Source organism: Salvelinus namaycush, chromosome 3, assembly GCF_016432855.1.
Source record: "Salvelinus namaycush isolate Seneca chromosome 3, SaNama_1.0, whole genome shotgun sequence".
Classification (NCBI taxonomy): Eukaryota; Metazoa; Chordata; class Actinopteri; order Salmoniformes; family Salmonidae; genus Salvelinus; species Salvelinus namaycush.
In genome coordinates, this window is record NC_052309.1 from 31,629,999 (window position 1) to 31,651,117 (window position 21,119).

General features: G+C 44.2%; 1 protein-coding gene across 2 annotated transcripts in view; it reads left to right on the forward strand.

Moving 5' to 3' along the window:
* Positions 1-21,119, forward strand: part of abr (ABR activator of RhoGEF and GTPase) — a 222,573-nt gene that overhangs the window by 125,854 nt on the left and 75,600 nt on the right. For both annotated transcript variants that reach the window (XM_038975573.1, XM_038975581.1), the window contains 6 exons: positions 334-474; positions 1,977-2,098; positions 6,538-6,706; positions 16,166-16,288; positions 20,363-20,438; positions 20,596-20,700. In XM_038975573.1, the coding sequence (XP_038831501.1) occupies positions 334-474; positions 1,977-2,098; positions 6,538-6,706; positions 16,166-16,288; positions 20,363-20,438; positions 20,596-20,700 (736 nt within the window). The remainder of the gene's footprint in view (positions 1-333; positions 475-1,976; positions 2,099-6,537; positions 6,707-16,165; positions 16,289-20,362; positions 20,439-20,595; positions 20,701-21,119) is intronic.

The window sequence follows — 21,119 nt, forward strand, 5'->3', positions numbered from 1 at the left end:
CTGAGAATAAGGTATTTGCAATGTGGAAGCAGATTGTCTCAGCCGTTTCTTAGGTAGCACTTTAAAAATAACGTCATTAGTTACGCCCAAAGTAGAGACTCTCATATGCTTTAATTAGAGGAAAATATGTGGCACAAAACCCAGCCAAGCATCCAAATAGTCCAATTCATCAACACAGGTTTAAAAACACATGCACAGTGACTGTCCATACACATTTCATTTTAATGGAGGGGGTTCTCTCTGTTTTTGGATGGGGGTCCCTGTGGCCATTTGAGAGTTGCATTCCCAGTGTGTTTAATATCTAATGGTCTCTTGCTCTGTGTGTTATTGTAGGACCTGCTGAAGCACACCCCTAAGGACCACCCAGACTTCCCCCTGCTGCAGGACGCTCTGAGGATCTCCCAGAACTTCCTGTCTTCCATCAACGAAGAGATTGACCCCCGCAGGACAGCCGTCACCACGCCTAAGGGAGAGGTGGGGTGACACACACACACACCATTTTAATAGACTTCTTTATACTTTTCAGAACTTCTTGTTGTAACCTTGGGGAAGTGTGCCAATGCATTTGTGAAATGTGTTTTGAGGTCAGAGAGAAACCCACAGTCTCTCTCCTCTCCTCCTACCCCCACATCCTCAATCTCTTCATTACCAGATTCCTCTCTCTTCCTCCCTCTCGATTGCCCTCTCTCTAGCTCCCTCTCTCTCTAGCATCCTTTGATCTTTTCTCTCTCTCTCTCTCTCTCTCTCTCTCTCTCTCTCTCTCTCTCTCTCTCTCTCTCTCTCTCTTCCCCCCCCCCCCCCCCCCCCCAGCATGCAGTGCAGGGTTGTTTGATGTCCCCCTCTTTCCAACACTGCCTTTATTGTTTCATTCTGTCCTTTTCTGCATGTCAGCCTTTTCTCCTCTTAATGCTTCTCTCTCTGAGTATATCCTTTCCTTCCTTCCTCTATCCCACCATCTCCCCCTTGCGCTTTACCTCTCCTCCTTTCTCCCTCCATCTCTCTCTCCCCCCTCTCTTCAGCTATCCTTCCTCCATCTCTCTCTCCCGCCATCTCTTCCTCTCTATCCGTTTTCCATTCAGTCAGCTCAGTTCTTAACCTCCCAGTCATCTCTCCATTCGTTACAGTCTGTCTGTTACCAGTTAAATGAAAATCTCTCTCTGCCCTCTTTGGCTCAGGCTTTCCTGATTTACTCCAGTTCGTGTTTAGCTCTGCCTTATTTTAGCTTTCCTAGTTGGCTCTCCAGAGATGGACAGATACAGAGCGAGAGAGAGGGGGAGCGTTTCAAGTTCTGAGTGGCTTATTTTAGCTGATGATTATCTTGCTGTAACACCGCCATCATTGACAATGTAAAAGACATATAAAATATAGACAACAAGGGCCTCTCAGGTGGCCCGGGAGACTCTGGGTTCGAGCCCAGGCTCTGTCGCAGCCGGCCGCGACCAGGAGGTCCATGGGGCGACGCACAATTGGCCCAGCGTCGTCCGGGTTAGGGAGGGTTTGGCCGGTAGGGATATCCTTGTCTCATCGCGCACTAGCGACTCCTGTGGCGTGCCGGGCGCAGTGCACGCTGACCAGGTCACTAGATGTAAGGTGTTTCCTCTGACACATTGGTGCGGCTGGCTTCTGGCTTCTTGGATGCACGCTGTGTTAAAAAGCAGTGCGGCTTGGTTGGGTTGTGTTTTGGAGGACGCATGGCTCTCGACCTTCGTCTCTCCCGAGCCCGTACGGGAGTTGTAGCGATGAGACAAGACAGTAACTACTAACAATTGGATACCACGAAATTGGGGAGAAAAAGAGGGTAGAACTTTAAAAAATAAAATAATAATATATAGACAACAAGCGAGTTCTTTCATATTGCTGAACCCTGACCTATACCTTCTACAGTATATCCTGACGGGAAGTGAATGTTTACGGCTAGGCTAGTTGCCCCGTGCTGGGCGTGCCACAGGAAGTGATGCCGTTTCTCTCCCTGGTAGGCTCGTCAGCTGGTGAAGGATGGTTTCCTGGTGGAGGTGTCAGAGGGCTCCAGGAAGCTGCGTCACGTCTTCCTCTTCACAGACTTGCTGCTCTGTGCCAAGATGAAGAAGACCTCCGCAGGGTAGGTTAACTCTCACAGAGCATCATCACAAACACATGCACATTCAGCTATGTACAATACCCACTGTGGTATTCACTGTGCCTAAACGTAGATCATACACTCTGAGTGGTCTCCAGTGTTATATGCTCCTACCATGTCAGTTCTGATGTGTCTGTGATATTAAACAGTGTATCAGGATGAATGACAGTCCTGCTCCAAAGGGATTTTCTTTTTCACTGCTATTATTATTTCCTCCATTTGAAGTATTCTCTGATGTTATAAAAAAAAAAAGGAAGACTATTAATTGAAAATGTGAATGTAGTCACACGTGATGCCTTTGGTGCTGCAGACCAGGGGTTGGTATTTTTATACCCCCCCCCCCCCCCCCCCCCCAATTAAAAATACATTTACTCAAGCCTCGGGGTTGGATGTTTGCCTTTCTGTAGACTATTGTGGAGAAATGATTTAGAATAGTGATTAGAGGGCTCGTATAGGGCTGAATATTAACACATTGCCGTAGTGGATGTATGGATGTTGGGAAATGTATTACAATCTGGTCTCAATCTGGTGCTTGGGCCTGAGGCTGTGTGTGTGTGTGTGTGTGTGTAAATTGGGAATGACAGCATACACGGCCGTAGATTAAGTGTTTAATTTAAAGGATTGCCTCCAATGGCATGGTTACTGTTGTTGGCGTGATTGGGGCTCATTGTGATTGACAGTCGCTGCTGTCCCTCTATCTCACAGTGTGAAGGACACACAGACAACTACCGTTGTCATGGTTACCACCAGTCTGTAAATCACTCTGTTATGGTCTCTAGCTTTAGCGGTCTGTCATTGTGTCCCAAATGGCATCCTATTCTCTATATAGTCCACTATGGGGTCAAGAGTAGTGAGCTACATAGGGAATAGGGTGGCATTTCAAATCAGATGTTATTGGTCACATACATATGGTTAGCAGATGTTATTGGTCACATACATATGGTTAGCAGATGTTATTGGTCACATACATATGGTTAGCAGATGTTATTGGTCACACGCATATGGTTAGCAGATGTTATTGGTCACACACATATGGTTATCAAATGTTATTGGTCACATACATATGGTTAACAGATGTTATTGGTCACATACATATGGTTAGCAGATGTTATTGGTCACATACATATGGTTAGCAGATGTTATTGGTCACATACATATGGTTAGCAGATGTTATTGGTCAGATACATATGGTTAGCAGATGTTATTGGTCACATACATATGGTTAGCAGATGTTATTGGTCACATACATATGGTTAGCAGATGTTATTGGTCACATACATATGGTTAGCAGATGTTATTGGTCACACACATATGGTTATCAGATGTTATTGGTCACATACATATGGTTATCAGATGTTATTGGTCACATACATATGGTTAGCAGATGTTATTGGTCACATACATATGGTTAGCAGATGTTATTGGTCACACACATATGGTTATCAGATGTTATTGGTCACACACATATGGTTATCAAATGTTATTGGTCACATACATATGGTTATCAGATGTTATTGCTCACACACATATGGTTATCAAATGTTATTGGTCACATACATATGGTTATCAAATGTTATTGGTCACATACATATGGTTAGCAGATGTTATTGCGGATGTAGTGAAATGCTTGTGTTCCTAGCTCCAACAGTGCAGTAGTATCTAACAATTCACAATACCGGTACACACAAATTTAAAAGTAAAAGAACGGAATTAAGAAATATTTAAATATTAGGACGAGCAATGTCGGAGTGGCATTGACTAAAATGCAATAGAATAGAATACAGTATATACGTATGAAATGAGTAAAGCAGTATGTAAACATTATTAAAGTGATTAGTGTTCCATTATTAAAGTGGCCTGTGATTCCATGTCTATGTATATAGGGCAGCAGCCTCTAAGGTGCAGGGTTGAGTAACCGGGTGGTAGCCGGCTAGTGATGGCTATTTAACAGTCTGATGGCCTTGAGATAGAAGGTGTTTTTCAGTCTCTCTGTCCCAGCTTTGATGCACCTGTACTGTATTTGAGACGCAGCCTACTGTATGTGTCCTCTGGTCTGGACTATAACACCATAGGATTAGGCCAACAGCCTATTAAAACACGCTATCCAGTTGATAGCTAATCATCAGTATTAACTCACTGAGAAACCTGAATCCCATTCAATCTCTCTATCTCCACTCAATCATCATCGATTATTAATGTTTCTATAATGTTTAAACTGACTCCATAACCATAATTATTTTCCTACAGAATTGGTGTATAATATACCACCATTTCCCAATGTAGAGATGTAAATTAAGATGTAATCCATGTGATTATGGTAAACAAGGGCTGTGAAAAGCTCATTGGGGAGCATGAAAGTGCTGTGGACGGATGGGAGGAGATTAGATATGCAGATTTTATTCAACAGCAGCAGAGACAATCTTGGTCCCCCAATCAGCTCTACCTCGGTCTGTAATAGGGAGAGTGTTTATTAAGTAGACTCTAGATCATCTTAAAGTCTTATTGGGCATGTAAACAGTGTATGAATACAGATCCACACCTTAGAGACAACAGCATATAACACCCCATGGACCACTCTGAGACAAAGGGTTTGCTTACAAAGGGGGGGGGGATCTCACCCTGTATTAAGAAGGAGAGGAGGCCTTATAAAAAATTGAGGGATGTTTGCAGGCGAAAGAGGGGGTGAAGGTATATATTGGGATGAAGAGAAACGAGAGGTATCTGCTGTCTCCGTCCCTCTATAGTACAATAAGGACAAAACACTTATTTAACTAGCCAAAGAAAAATGATAATCTAAAACATGAAAGAGTCATACTACTATTTGTTTGTTTTTCAGTATTTTACTTTGGGGGTAAAAACAGGACATTTATTTTTCTTGTCATATTTCCCGTCATTTTAGATGAGGTTTGCACACATTTGGAGTTGTAATGTATTCCTGTGTTAATGAGTGTACGGTCCTGCCTCCAGGAATCATAATGATAATGAATGCTCGTTAGGGGGAATACAAAACATCTCCGACAACATTAGTGAGCATCTGTATAACCTAATGGATGTGCTGAACACGCATTTAGTTTGTCTTTCTGTGTCTGAGTGTTTACTATGGGATCTCCTCACGTCAAGCAATCTTTTCATACTACTAAACATAAGGAGTTATAGTAATAGGGGAGATATGTTTAAGTTATGAGCACAATGGAATATGGCTCAACAAAGACGGATGATATTGCATGAAGCAAGACAAATGGAAGACAATTAATTATATGGTGGGTATTGCCCTCCTTTACAGGGCCAATAGAAATATCTAAATATAACTGCGAGCCGCAATGAACGGGGTTCACAGGATGACAGAAAGGACACAAGATTTGTTACATGCTTCGTAAACAACAGGTGTAGACTAACAGTGAAATGCTTACTTACCGGCCCTTCCCAACAATGCAGAGAGAGGGAAAAAGAGAAATAATAAAAATAAATATACAATGATTAATGATAACCTGGCTATATACATGGAGTACCAGTACCGAGTTGATGTGCAGGGTTACAATGTAATTGAGGTATATAGTTCCTACATGATAGTGCTCACATTATCTATCTTCCTTTATGTGCAATCAGTGAAAGCATTACCATGTTTATCTCTCTATACCACAAGGATGGCGCAAGTGAAGTTTAGTCAAGTGCTGTAGGTTGGTACCGTGGCCAACTTTGAATGCAGAAACGAATCATTATCAAATTCATTAGAGGCTAATTTATTGAGTCTGACTACCGATTTGGTATATAATCTGATGTATGGTTCATGAGAATATATTATAATGATTTTTTTTTTAACCAAATTGTGCTAAGAATGAGGATAATCTATCCTTATGGGTTCTTGAGGCATATTTGTTCAGCATGAGGAAATGCCTAAATACAACGTTTCAAGTCTCTAGGTCAAATGTCGCGGCGGATATGAGGGTTTAAGTGAGACTGCTTATAACAGTGCCACCTATAGGCCAATCGGTGTCATTATTTTTTAACAAGTTACACATGGCCTCAAGTTTCTGTATGCCAAATAGTTTTTTAAAAAGTTACTAATCTATGCTTGAGTTATTTGCCCATGTCAAAAAAGAGATCTAAGAATAACAATATTTTTACCAACTTCGCTGTGAACCCTGGTCCCGTGTGGCTCAGTTGGTAGAGCATGGCGCTTGCAACGCCAGGGTTGTGGGTTCATTCCCCACGGGGGGACCAGGATGAATATGTATGAACTTTCCAATTTGTAAGTCGCTCTGGATAAGAGCGTCTGCTAAATGACTTAAATGTAAATGTAAATGTAAAATCCTAATTACAGTAGGTCCTCATTGTCTTTGTCCCTCCTGCCTCCTCTAAAATATATGTAAGATATCGAGCTCTCTCTCTCTCTCTCCACTCCTCTCCACCTTCCTCTGTAGGAGACACCAGCAGTATGAGTGTAAGTGGTACATCCCTCTTGCAGACCTGACCTTCCAGTTGCTGGATGACTCGGACGTCTTGCCCCATATCCAGGTGCTGCCTGAACACGAGATTGAGGAGATGAAGACCAAGATCTCTGTCATCAAGAGCGAGATCCAGAAGGAGAAGGTGATATATTATGTTTATTTAAATCGATTTTTTTTATTTAGGCAGGTAAGTCTAAAAGAACAGATTCTCTTTTGATGTTGTATCCAGTACTGCTTTGTTTTAGACTCAAACTAAACCCAATAGTTGTAAATTGAGCCAAAATAGTGGTGATGCGGCCCTTCCTTTGCCTCCCACTCAGTGTCAGGCCAGGTCATGGTCAGCTGGCCATTAAGGCACTGTGGAGGAAGAGTGTCCTGCCCAGCCTGGCCGCCCCATTCTGGGCTGGTTTCCCTGGGTGTGTCTCTCCCTCCCTGGAGCCCTATGGTCTGTGTTTGTCTTACTCTCTCTCTCTCTCTCTATCAGAGGCTAGAACCAGCCTGCCTGCCTGGGTGATTAGGCTGGGTTCTTCTGGCTTTATCACTACTGTTGTTGTTATTGGAACAGTTCCTCTCATCGCTTCCACTCTTAGACTGGTCGACTGTAGACTAGAGATCTGTGACACACACACACACATACACACATACACACACACACACACACACACACACACACACACACACACACACACACACACACACACACACACACACACACACACACACACACACACACACAAAGAGAAGGGGTCAACTTCCAGGTCATCTGGACAGAGTCAGCACGTCAGTGTGTGAATCACTTATATAGTACACACATATGCATATACACAATACACCCCCTCACTGTATCTACACTCACAAACAGTTGGCCTACACTCAAGCTATCCCGTGGGAAGTTTGTTAATTCTGATGAACTTGAGTACAGTGGAACAGCGATAGCCATCTAATTGTAGCTGTCATATAAACACAGGTCCTTAGAGGATGACTGTGTTCCCGGAGATCACCTTGTCCAGTTTCCCTTCAACTCTTTACCTCTTCAACACAATAGACTTATTTATGTCAGCCCTTTGTTGTCATTTTACTGTGGAAAGCCTTGGGAGTCCAATAACCTAGAAACTGCATAGGTTTACAATTGATTTACAACCTTGGCTTTTAGCTGCACGCTGCTTCTTTTCTTTCATCCACCACACTCCAGCATCCAGCAGCAACCTCTACTTATTCTAATGGTTACTATACAGGACTGTATTTATTTCAACATCCAGTGATTCTTTCCATAGTAAATACCCGTTTAGGAGGTTTTGGAGAGCATAGTGCGAGTTCAATCAATTTAATCCACCAAATAAAATGTTATTTGTCACATGCTCTGAATACAGCAGAGTTAAAAAGTAAGCAACATTTTGATAAATAAATAGTTATAAAATAACAATGAGGCTATATACAAGGAGTACCAGTACCAAGTCAATGTGCAGGGGTATGAGGTAGTTGAGGTAATATGTACATGTAGGTACAGTACGGGTAAAAGTGACTAGGCATAAATAATCAGGATCGATAATAAATCAGCACTATTACTCCTAGAGGTTTATGAATACAGGCCCTGTGCTTCCAGGTTGATACCAGACTGCTACAGTGGGTCATACAGTAGGGGCAGACTGACTGACTGCCCTAATCAGAGCCGGAAAAGGCTGATTGAACTGATTACAGCCAGGGCATGGCCTGACTCTACTTCCTGGCAAGGGATGGGTTGGAGGAGGGTGTGTAGGAAGGGAGATTCTGGACAGCAAGGACGTGGAAATTCCTTGGAATAGTTATCAAGCATCACACTGTAAATTCTAGTGAACAAAATGTGGCTGTCATTTCCCCTGTTTACAAATGTCTCAGGAATACCAAATAATTATTCATGGTCAAACACACACGATACAATTCAGGTTTAGTTGATTGTACAGTGTGTTGGATTTTGTTGTGATACCAGTATAACAGGGCTTTTAAACTATATTCTTACAAGGGCCAGATGTAATTTTTTTATTTTTTATTAAAAAAAGGTTAATTACATGGGGGTGGGACATTTTCCACATGCAATTATTCTTTGGAAGAACTGTATAAAAAAAGCAACGCACACACACCAATAAAGCACTTTTCATGAAATGTTGCAAAAAGTAATTATAAAAGAAGTGGAGGGCGCTCAACCAACTTGAGTTGAGGTGCAACCCAAAAATGTGATAATCATTAAACGCTCACTCACCATATTTTTTTTGTTACTATCGAAAGCTTCTTCAAAGTAATTAGGTAATTTTTTTAATTATCTGAAAACTAAGCATCTCAATAAATAATACAAAAATACAGTACCAGTCAAAAGTTTGGACACACCTACTCATTCCAGGGTTTTTCTTTATTTTTATTATTTTCTACATTAATAATAATAGTTGTCGTGACGTTGCTACCATTAATGCGATGACGGCTATTCATCGAATAATTACATACCACATTCAATTATTATGCAATTAAATCAATCATATAACAATTAATTAAGTAGTAATCTGGGGCACCACGGGAAAAGTTCATTTAATGAGTTACCGTTTCCCGAATTAACTCAAATATCAGAATATCTCGATATACTATCCTTCATCCATCAATCATTTGCTCCTATTTCAGTCTCATTCTGAACGTCGTAATATCCTTTGAATCTACACAAACCCAAGTCTTCATGATGAATCAGCTTAAACAAATTGGCTTAATTATTTATTTACTAACTAATAAAAAAATCACACAGAAATACATTAACACACACACAGGATAGATTATACACTGAGTACTAACATGATGCAATGTAAAGTCCCTAGTGGACTTAGTAACATCACAAATTCGTAACGAATTCGACATGATGGTTCTTTAAGTCCCCCCCTCAAACCATTTCACACATTCTTTATATTAGGAATATTGTTTCATTCTCCACTTTCGGATGTTTGATTTTTGGCGGGAGGACTCCTTTGTTCCATGGAGGTTCTCTCTCAATACTGCATGGCCAGGAAGAGAAAATCTGCCCGGTATTTATGACCAGTCATGTAACTGGCCTGCCATGAGAGGGGTTGTTCAAACCTTTGCCTGGCTGGCATCTTTGATTCTCAGCCCATGAGGCCAAGTCATGACATAGTGAAGACATCAAAACTATGAAATATCACATATAGAATCATGAAGTAACTAAAAAGGTGTTAAACAATTAAAGTCTATTTTAAATGTTTGATTCTTCAAAGTAGTCACCCTTTGCCTTATTGACAGCTTTGCACACTCTTGGCATTCTCGCAGCCAGCTTTATGAGGTAGTCACCTGGAATGCTTTTCCAACAGTCTTGAAGGAGTTCCCACATATGCTGAGCACTTGTTGGCTGCTTTTCCTTCACTCTGCGGTCCAACTCATCCCAAACCATCTGTTGGGTTGAGGTCAGGTGATTGTGGAGGCCAGGTCATCTGATGCAGCACTCCATCACTCTCCTTCTTGGTCAAATAGCCCTTACACAGCCTGGAGGTGTGTTTTGGGTCATTGTCCTGTTGAAAACAAATGATAGTCCCACTAAGCGCAAACCAGATGGGATGGCATATCGCTGCAGAATGCTGTGGTAGCCATGCTGGTTAAGTGTGCCTTGAATTATAAATAAATCACAGTGTCACCAGCAAAGCACCCCAACACCATCACACCTCCTCCTCCATGCTTCACGGTGGGAACCACACATATGGAGATCATCCGTTCACCTACTCTGCGTCTCACAAAGACACGGCAGTTGTAACCAAAAATCTCAAATTTGGACCAATCAGACCAAAGCAGAGATTTCCACTGTCTAATGTCCATTGCTTGTGTTTCTTGGCCCAAGCAAGTCTCTTCTTATTATTGTTGTCCTTTAGCAGTGGTTTCTTTGTAGCAATTCAACCATGAAGGCCTGATTCACGCAGTCTCCTCTGAACAGTTGATGTTGATGTGTCTTACTTGAACTCTGTGAAGCATTTATTTTTGCTGCAATCTGAGGTGCAGTTAATTGCCGATTTCTGAGGCTGGTAACTCTAATGAACTTATCCTCTACAGCAGAGGTAACTCTGGGTCTTCCTTTCCTGTGGCGGTCCTCATGAGAGCCAGTTTCATCATAGCGCTTGATGGTTTTTGCGACTGCACTTGAAGAAACTTTGAATGTTCTTGAAATTTTACGCATTGATTGACCTTGATCCAAGATGATCCAAGATGGCGTAGCAGTGTAGGCGTGTTTTGTCCGTCCTCCCGTGTATTTTTGTATTTTTTGTATATATTTTATTTTTATATATCTTTTCGATTTTTAATTCGATTATACCTTCCGGTAACCTGCCTCACCCAATGTGATACGGAATCGCTATTATTTTTAACTTTGGAACACATTCAAGAACCTCCAGTAGCTAACCAGCTAATCAGCTACAAGCTATTTAGTCACTTTTACCTTCTGCACAGACACCAGCCCTGTTCTTAGCCTGGATATTACTCGCCAATCTACCAGCATCGGACTGTCTCTCCACAACAACGCCGGATTCCTGCCGTAATCCCTGAGCCACTACTTCTGATCCTCACAGCTAGCTTGCAGCTAGCTAGCTCACAGCTTGCAGCTAGCTAGCTCACAGCTAGCTTGCACCCTCCGTGGCACCCAGTACCGAAGCTATCCCCTAACGCCACTGCCACGAAGCTTGCACCAGTTAGCAAACAAAATTCTACAATACCTCTTTCGCCATCTGGCTTGGATTCTCTGTCGACACGGCGCCCCGCCGCACCACCACGTCTGGTCTGCCGACGAATACTCCATCCGCTGTGCCCTCATCCGGCCTCCGTCTGAGCAGACCACCCCCGGGCTACTAACTTTAAACGCCGCGTGCTAGCGTGGTGACGGCTTCCCTGTTCCATCCACTGCTCCCCCCTGGACACTATGATCACTTGGCTACATAGCTGATGCCTGCTGGACTGTCCATTAATCACGGTACTCCATTCTGTTTATTTGTGTTTATCTGTCGGCCCCAGCCGCGAACTCAGGCTCTGTGTGTAGTTAATCCGACCCTCTCTGCCTAGTCATCGCCATTTTACCTGCTGTTGTGTTAGCTGACTAGCTGCTGTTGTCTCACCTGTTGTTTTAGCTAGCTCTCCCAATCAAGACCTGCGATTACTTTATGCCTTACTATATGTCTCTCTCGAATATCAATATGCCTTGTATACTGTTGTTCGGGTTAGTTATCATTGTTTCAGTTCACAATGGAGCCCGTAGTTCCACTCCTAATACCTCTGATACCTCCTTTGTCCCACCTCCCACACATGCGGTGACCTCACCCATTATAACCAGCATGTCCAGAGATACAACCTCTCTTATCATCACCCAGTGCCTGGGCTTACCTCCGCTGTACCCGCACCCCACCATACCCCTGTCTGCACATTATGCCCTGAATATATTCTACCACGCCCATAAATCTGCTCCTTTTGTTCCTTGTCCCCAACGCTCTAGGCGACCAGTTTTGATAGCCTTTAGCCGCACCCTCATCCTACTACTCCTCTGTTCCTCGGGTGATGTGGAGGTAAACCCAGGCCCTGCATGTCCCCAGGCACCCTCATTTGTTGACTTCTGTGACCGAAAAAGCCTTGGTTTCATGCATGTCAACATCAGAAGCCTCCTCCCTAAGATTGTTTTACTCACTGCTTTAGCACACTCTGCCAACCCTGATGTCCTTGCCGTGTCTGAATCCTGGCTTAGGAAGGCCACCAAACATTCTGAGATTTCCAAACCCAACTATAACACTTTCCATCAAGATAGAACTGCCAAAGGGGGAGGAGTTGCAATCTACTGCAGAGATAGCCTGCAAAGTTCTGTCATACTTTCCAGGTCTATGCCCAAACAGTTTGAACTTCTAATTTTAAAAATTAATCTCTCCAGAAATAAGTCTCTCACTGTTGCCGCCTGCTACCGACCCCCCTCAGCTCCCAGCTGTGCCCTGGACACCATCTGTGAATTGATCGCCCCCCATCTAGCTTCAGAGTTTGTTCTGTTAGGTGACCTAAACTGGGATATGCTTAACACCCCGGCAGTCCTACAATCTAAGCTAGATGCCCTCAATCTCACACAAATCATCAAGGAACCCACCAGGTACAACCCTAAATCTGTAAACATGGGCACCCTAATAGACATTATCCTGACCAACTTGCCCTCCAAATACACCTCTGCTGTCTTCAATCAGGATCTCAGCGATCACTGCCTCATTGCCTGTATCCGCTACGGGTCCGCGGTCAAACGACCACCCCTCATCACTGTCAAACGCTCCCTAAAACACTTCTGCGAGCAGGCCTTTCTAATCGACCTGGCCCGGGTATCCTGGAAGGATATTGACCTCATCCCGTCAGTTGAGGATGCCTGGTCATTCTTTAAAAGTAACTTCCTCACCATCTTAGACAAGCATGCTCCGTTCAAAAAATGCAGAACTAAGAACAGATATAGCCCTTGGTTCACTCCAGACCTGACTGCCCTCGACCAGCACAAAAACATCCTGTGGCGAACTGCAATAGCATCGAATAGTCCCCGCGATATGCAACTGTTCAGGGAAGTCAGGAACCAATACACGCAGTCAGTCAGGAAAGCAAAGGCCAGCTTTTTCAAGCAGAAATTTGCATCCTGTAGCTCTAACTCCAAAAAGTTCTGGGACACTGTAAAGTCCATGGAGAACAAGAGCACCTCCTCCCAGCTGCCCACTGCACTGAGGCTAGGTAACACGGTCACCACCGATAAATCCGTGATAATCGAAGACTTCAACAAGCATTTCTCAACGGCTGGCCATGCCTTCCTCCTGGCTACTCCAACCCTGGCCAACAGCTCCACCCCCCCCGCTGCTACTTGCCCAAGCCTCCCCAGCTTCTCCTTTACCCAAATCCAGATAGCAGATGTTCTGAAAGAGCTGCAAAACCTGGACCCATACAAATCAGCTGGGCTTGACAATCTGGACCCTCTATTTCTGAAACTGTCCGCCGCCATTGTCGCACCCCCTATTTCCAGCCTGTTCAACCTCTCCTTCGTATCATCTGAGATCCCCAAGGATTGAAAAGCTGCCGCGGTCATCCCCCTCTTCAAAGGGGGAGACACCCTGGACCCAAACTGTTACAGACCTATATCCATCCTGCCCTGCCTATCTAAGGTCTTCGAAAGCCAAGTCAACAAACAGATCACTGACCATCTCGAATCCCACCGTACCTTCTCCGCTGTGCAATCCGGTTTCCGAGCCGGTCACGGGTGCACCTCAGCCACGCTCAAGGTACTAAACGATATCATAACCGCCATCGATAAAAGACAGTACTGTGCAGCCGTCTTCATCGACCTGGCCAAGGCTTTCGACTCTGTCAATCACCATATTCTTATCGGCAGACTCAGTAGCCTCGGTTTTTCTAATGACTGCCTTGCCTGGTTCACCAACTACTTCGCAGACAGAGTTCAGTGTGTCAAATCGGAGGGCATGTTGTCCGGTCCTCTGGCAGTCTCTAAGGGGGTACCACAGGGTTCAATTCTCGGGCCGACTCTTTTCTCTGTATATATCAATGATGTTGCTCTTGCTGCGGGCGATTCCCTGATCCACCTCTACGCAGACGACACCATTCTGTATACTTCTGGCCCTTCCTTGGACACTGTGCTATCTAACCTCCAAACGAGCTTCAATGCCATACAACACTCCTTCCGTGGCCTCCAACTGCTCTTAAACGCTAGTAAAACCAAATGCATGCTTTTCAACCGGTCGCTGCCTGCACCCGCACGCCCGACTAGCATCACCACCCTGGATGGTTCCGACCTAGAATATGTGGACATCTATAAGTACCTAGGTGTCTGGCTAGACTGCAAACTCTCCTTCCAGACTCATATCAAACATCTCCAATCCAAAATCAAATCGAGAGTCGGCTTTCTATTTCGCAACAAAGCCTCCTTCACTTACGCCGCCAAACTTACCCTAGTAAAACTGACTATCCTACCGATCCTCGACTTCGGCGATGTCATCTACAAAATAGCTTCCAATACTCTACTCAGCAAACTGGATGCAGTTTATCACAGTGCCATCCGTTTTGTTACTAAAGCACCTTATACCACCCACCACTGCGACCTGTATGCTCTAGTCGGCTGGCCCTCGCTGCATGTTCGTCGTCAGACCCACTGGCTCCAGGTCATCTACAAGGCTATGCTAGGTAAAGCGCCGCCTTATCTCAGTTCACTGGTCACGATGGCAACACCCACCCGTAGTACGCGCTCCAGCAGGTGTATCTCACTGATCATCCCTAAAGCCAAAACCTCATTTGGCCGCCTTTCCTTCCAGTTCTCTGCTGCCTGCGACTGGAACGAATTGCAAAAATCTCTGAAGTTGGAGACTTTTATCTCCCTCAACAACTTTAAACATCTGCTATCTCAGCAGCTAACCGATCGCTGCAGCTGTACATAGTCCATCGGTATATAGCCCACCCAATTTACCTACCTCATCCCCATACTGTTTTCATTTATTTACTTTTCTGCTCTTTTGCACACCAGTATCTCTATTTGCACATGATCATCTGATGATTTATCACCCCAGTGTTAATCTGCTAAATTGTAATTATTCGCTCCTATGGCCTATTTATTGCCTACCTCCTCATGCCTTTTGCACACATTGTATATAGATTCTCTTTTTTTTTCTTTTTTCCCCCTACTATGTTATTGACTTGTCTATTGTTTACTCCATGTGTAACTCTGTCTGTTCACACTGCTATGCTTTATCTTGGCCAGGTCGCAGTTGCAAATGAGAACTTGTTCTCAACTAGCCTACCTGGTTAAATAAAGGTGGGGGAAAAAAACAAAAACAAAAAAAAACCTTCATGTCTTAAAGTAATGATGGACTGTCATTTCTCTTTGCTTATTTAAGCTGTACTTGCCATAATATGGACTTGGTATTTTACCAAGTAAATATATTCTGTATAGCAACACTACCTTGTCACAACACAATTGATTGTTCAAACGCACACCTGTTAATTGAAATGCCAAGTGTGCAAAGCTGTCATCAAGGCAAAGGGTGGCTACTTTGAAGAATCTCAAATATAAATATATTTTGATTTGTTTAATACTTTCTGGGTTACTACATTATTCCAAATGTGTTATTTCATAGTTTTGGAGAGGAAAAACAGAAGGCACGTAGTATTCCTGAGAGTCGTAGCTTTCAGGAATGGGGTCATAATATTTTGTAGCTTAAACCGTTCAAACGCTAGAGCCAAATTCATATGAACAAAAAACAATAAACATGCCACACAGGCGCTAGAAAACTGCTAGACAACCACACAATAGACAACCACACAATAGACAACCACACAATAGACAACCACACAATAGACAACCACACATTAGACAACCACATTAGTGCTTATCATTTTGACACTGAACGTCGGATTTTGGTTGGGATTTTTGTTGCGTATCTTTTATTAATGTTCAGAATTGATCAAAGGGCCTGTCTAAATTAATAAATGGGCCAGATCTTGCTCGCAGGCCGGCAGTTGAATATCCCTGCAGTATAACAAACTGTATGTTAACATACCGCGTGCCCTGTTTTTTTCTGATGTGTAGAAAGCACTAAAGGGCCAGAGTCGTAATGTGGAGCGTCTGAGGAAGAAGATGAACGAGCAGGAGTCCTGGCTGCTGTTACACTCTCCCACCATCCCTTTCCGCATACACAACAAACATGGCAAGGTAAGCTGCAACTGCGTAACCACTGGCCTGGGATCAGATCTATTGTCGTCCTCCAATAGTTAGGATGAAGACTGGGGGTTGGGTAATCTGATTCTAGATCTATGGTTAGCAACTATGTCCATGACTGCAATGTTGATATACTGATACTGATACAACCCTGCATCGCACTGCTGGCTTGCCTTTGAAACTAAGCAGGGTCGTTCCTGGTTGGTTGTTGGATGGGAGACCAAATGCTGCTGAAAGTAGTGTTGAAGGGCCAGTAGGGGGCACTCTTCACTCTGGTCTAAGGAGATCCCAATACCCCAGGGAAGTGAAGGAGACATTGCCCTGCGCAGGGTGCTGTCTTTCGGTAGAGACGTTAAACGGGTGTCCTGACGGGTAGTATCATTATATCAACATTGCAGTCATGGACATAGTTGCTAACCACAGATCTAGAATCAGATTACCCAACCCCCAGTCTTCATCCTAACCTAATCAGCTGTTCCGGTCAACATACACAAGGCTGCGGGGCCAGACGGATTACCAGGACGTGTGCTCCGGGCATGTGCTGACCAACTGGCAGGTGTCTTCACTGACATTTTCAACATGTTCCTGATTGAGTCTGTAATACCAACATGTTTCAAGCAGACCACCATAGTCCCTAGTCCCTGTGCCCAAGAACACAAAGGCAACCTGCCTAAATGACTACAGACCCGTAGCACTCACATCCGTAGCCATGAAGTGCTTTGAAAGGCTAGTAATGGCTCACATCAACACCATTATCCCAGAAACCCTAGACCCACTCCATTTTGCATACCGCCCAAACAGATCCACAGATGATGCAATCTCTATTGCACTCCACACTGCCATTTCCCACCTGGACAAAAGGAACACCTATGTGAGAATGCTATTCATTGACTACAGCTCAGCGTTCAACACCATAGTACACCCTCAAAGCTCATCACTAAGCTAAGGAACCTGGGACTAAACACCTCCCTCTGCAACTGGATCCTGGACTTCCTGATGGGCCGCCCCCAGGTGGTGAGGGTAGGTAGCAACACATCTGCCACACTGATCCTCAACACTGGAGCTCCCCAGGGGTGCGTGCTCAGTCCCCTCCTGTACTCCCTGTTCACCCACGACTGCATGGCCAGGCACGACTCCAACACCATCATTAAGTTTGCAGACGACACAACAGTGGTAGGCCTGATCACCGACAATGTCGAGACAGCCTATAGGGAGGAGGTCAAAGACCTGGCCCGGGTGGTGCCAGAATAACAACCTATCCCTCAACATAACCAAGATTAAGGAGATGATTGTAGACTACAGGAAAAGGAGCACCGAGCATGTCCCCATTCTCATCGACGGGGCTGTAGTAGAGCAGGTTGAGAGCCTCAATTTCCTTGGTGTCCACATCAACAACAAACTAGAATGGTACAAACACACCAAGACAGTCGTGAAGAGGGCATGCAAAGCCTATTCCCCCTCAGGAAACTAAAAAGATTTTGCATGGGTCCTGAGATCCTCAAAAGGTTCTACAGCTGCAACATCGAGAGCATCCTGACCGGTTGCATCACTGCCTGGTATGGCAATTGCTCGGCCTCCGACCGTAAGGCACTACAGAGGGTAGTGCGTACGGGCAAAGCTGCCTGCCATCCAGGACCTCTACACCAGGCGGTGTCAGAGGAAGGCCCTAAAAATTGTCAAAGACCCCAGCCACCCCAGTCATAGACTGTTCTCTCTACTACCGCATGTTAAGTGGTACCGGACTGCCAAGTCTAGGACAAAAAGGCTTCTCAACAGTTTTTACCCCCAAGCCATAAGACTCCTGAACAGGTAATCAAATGGCTACCCGGACAATTTGCATTGTGTGCAACCCCTCTTTCTACGCTGCTGCTACTCTCTGTTCATCATATATGCATAGTCACTTTAACCATACCTACATGTACATACTACCTCAATAAGCCTGACTAACCGGTGTCTGTATATAGCCTTGCTACTCTTATTTTCAAATGTCTTTTTACTGTTGTTTTATTTCTTTACTTACCTACACACACACACACACACACACACACGTACCTTTTTTCGCACTGTTGGTTAGAGCCTGTAAGTAAGCATTTCACTATAAGGTCTACACCTGTTGTATTTGGCGCACGTGACAAATAAACTTTGATTTGAAGAGTAGGGGTGTTAACCCCAGTGTTCTGGTTAAATTCCCAACCTGTCCCCATTCCATCATGGCCACCTAATCATCCCCCTCATTCCTAATTGGCATACAGTGCATTCGGGAAGTATTCAGACCCCTTGACTTTTTCCACATTTTGTTACGTTACAGCCTTATTCTAGAATGCATTAGATAGTTTTTTCCCTCATCAATCTAAACACAATACCTCATAATGACAAAGAGAAAACAGGTTTTTAGAAATATTTGCAAATGTATAATTTTTTTTAAACATATCTTATGTATTCAGACCCTTTGCAATGAGAATCAAAATTGAGCTCAGTTGCATCCTGTTTCCATTGATCATCCTTGAGATGTTTCTACAACTTGTTTGGAGTCCACCTGTGGTAAATTCAATTGATTGGACATGATTTGGAAAGGCACACACCTGTCTATATAAGGTCCCACAGTTGACAATGCATGTCAGAGCAAAAACCAAGCCACGAGGTCTAATGAATTGTCCGGAAATCTCAGAGACAGGATTGTGTCAAGGCACAGATCTGGCAAAGGGTACCAAAACATTTCTGCAGCATTGAAGGTCCCCAAGAACACTGTGGCATCCATCATTCTTAAATGGAAGAAGTTTGGAACCACCAAGACTCTTCGTAAAGCTGTCCGCCCGGCCAAACTGAGCAATCGTGGGAGAAGGGCCTTGGTCAGGGAGGTGACCAAGAACCCGATGGTCACTCTGATGGTGCTCCAGAGTTCCTCTGTGTAGATGGGAGAACCTTCCAGAAGGACAACCATCTCTGCAGCACTCCACCAATCAGGCCTTTATGGTAGAGTGGCCAGACGGAAGCCACTCCTCAGTAAAAGGCACATAACAGCCCGCTTAAAGTTTGCCAAAAGGCAGCTAAAGGACTCTCAGACCATGAGAAACAAGATTCCCTGGTCTAATGAAACCAAGATTGAACTTTTTGGCCTGAATGACAAGTGTCACGTCTGGAGGAAACCTGGCACCATCCCTATGGTGAAGCATGGTGGTGGCAGCATCATGCTGTGGTGATGTTTTTCAGCGGCAGGGACTGGGAGACTAGTCAGGTTCGAGGGAAAGATGAACAGAGTAAAGTACTGAGAGATCCGTAACGAAAACCTGCTCCAGAGCATTCAGGACCTCAGACTGGGGCGAAGGTTCACCTTCCAACAGGACAATGACCCTAAGCACCCAGCCAAGACAACGCGTGAGTGGCTTCGGGAAAAGTCTGTGTCCTTGAGAGCCCGGACTTGAACCTGATCGAACATCTCTGGAGAGACCTGAAAATAGCTGTGCAGCGACGCTCCCCATCCAACTTGACAGAGAGGATCTGCAGAGAAGAATGGCAGTAACTCCCCAAATACAGGTGTGCCAAGCTTGTAGCATCATACCCAAGAAGACTCGAGGCTGTAATCACTGCCAAAGGTGCTTCAAGAAAGGAAAGGGTCTGAATACTTGTGTTAATGAAATATTAACATTTTTTATTTCTTTATAATTAATTAGCAAAAATGTCTAAACTGTTTTTGCTTCGTCATTATGGGGTATTGTGTGTAGATTGAAAAACAAAACAATTTTTATCAATTTTAGAATGAGGCTGTAACATAACAAAATGTGGAAAAAGTCCAGAGGACTGAATACTTCCCGAATGCACTGTATATCACTCCTCACCCCTCCACCATGCTAGCTGATGTGTGGTGGGTGTTCTGGCACCAAAATTGTTGCCATACATCTCCCAGGTGGGTGCTACACATTGGTGGTGGATGAGGTGATTTTCCCCTTACTATGTAAAGCGCTAAATAAACCCAATACATTTATTATTATTTTTATTATGATTTACTTTCCCACCACAGGAGGGAGCTGTTGTCCTATAAAATGTGATTTCCCCCTGTTTTGTCCTCAGAGCTACCTGTTCCTCCTGTCTTCAGACTATGAGAGGTCGGAGTGGAGGGAGAGCATCCAGAAACTACAGAGGAAAGGTACAGGATGAGTCACGAGAGTGAGCAGACAGGCTGATATCGTTTTTTTTAAACAACTATGCCATGGATTCAATGCCTTCAATGCAAATGCACATTAAAGAACCTATGGCCTGGCTGTATGTTCAGGTTTATTAATGGTGTGTTTCTGTGTCTTCAGATCTGCAGACGTGTCATTTGAGCTCTGTAGAGCTGCAGGTCCTCACCAGCTCCTGCTTCAAACTCCGAACCGTCCACAACATCCCTGTCACCAGTAATAAAGACGGTAGTACACACACATTCACCTCTCCTTCCTTTCCCCTCTGTTTTCAGTTAAAAGCCACAAACATATCTCCTATTTTCTCAGCACAAAAATAGAAATGGTTTGGTAAGGAATCTAGGTTACATAGTGTTTCTCATCTAGTGATAATCTGTGTCATGGCATGTGTGTGTTGCAGCAGGGTTCAGATGGGATGTTTGGATTGGGGTGACATTAAAGCCAGCTGGGAGGCCCACTTTGAGCTCCCAGGATGCACTGGGGGACAGGAAATTGCTGGGAGACACACACTCATACACAACACTGTTATACCGCTGCACTCACACATTAAACAAACAAGAACACATTCATGAAGTCTTCATAAACAGAACTTTTTTACATTTACATCATTAAGCAGACGCTCTAAGAGCGACACAGTAGTAAGAGGA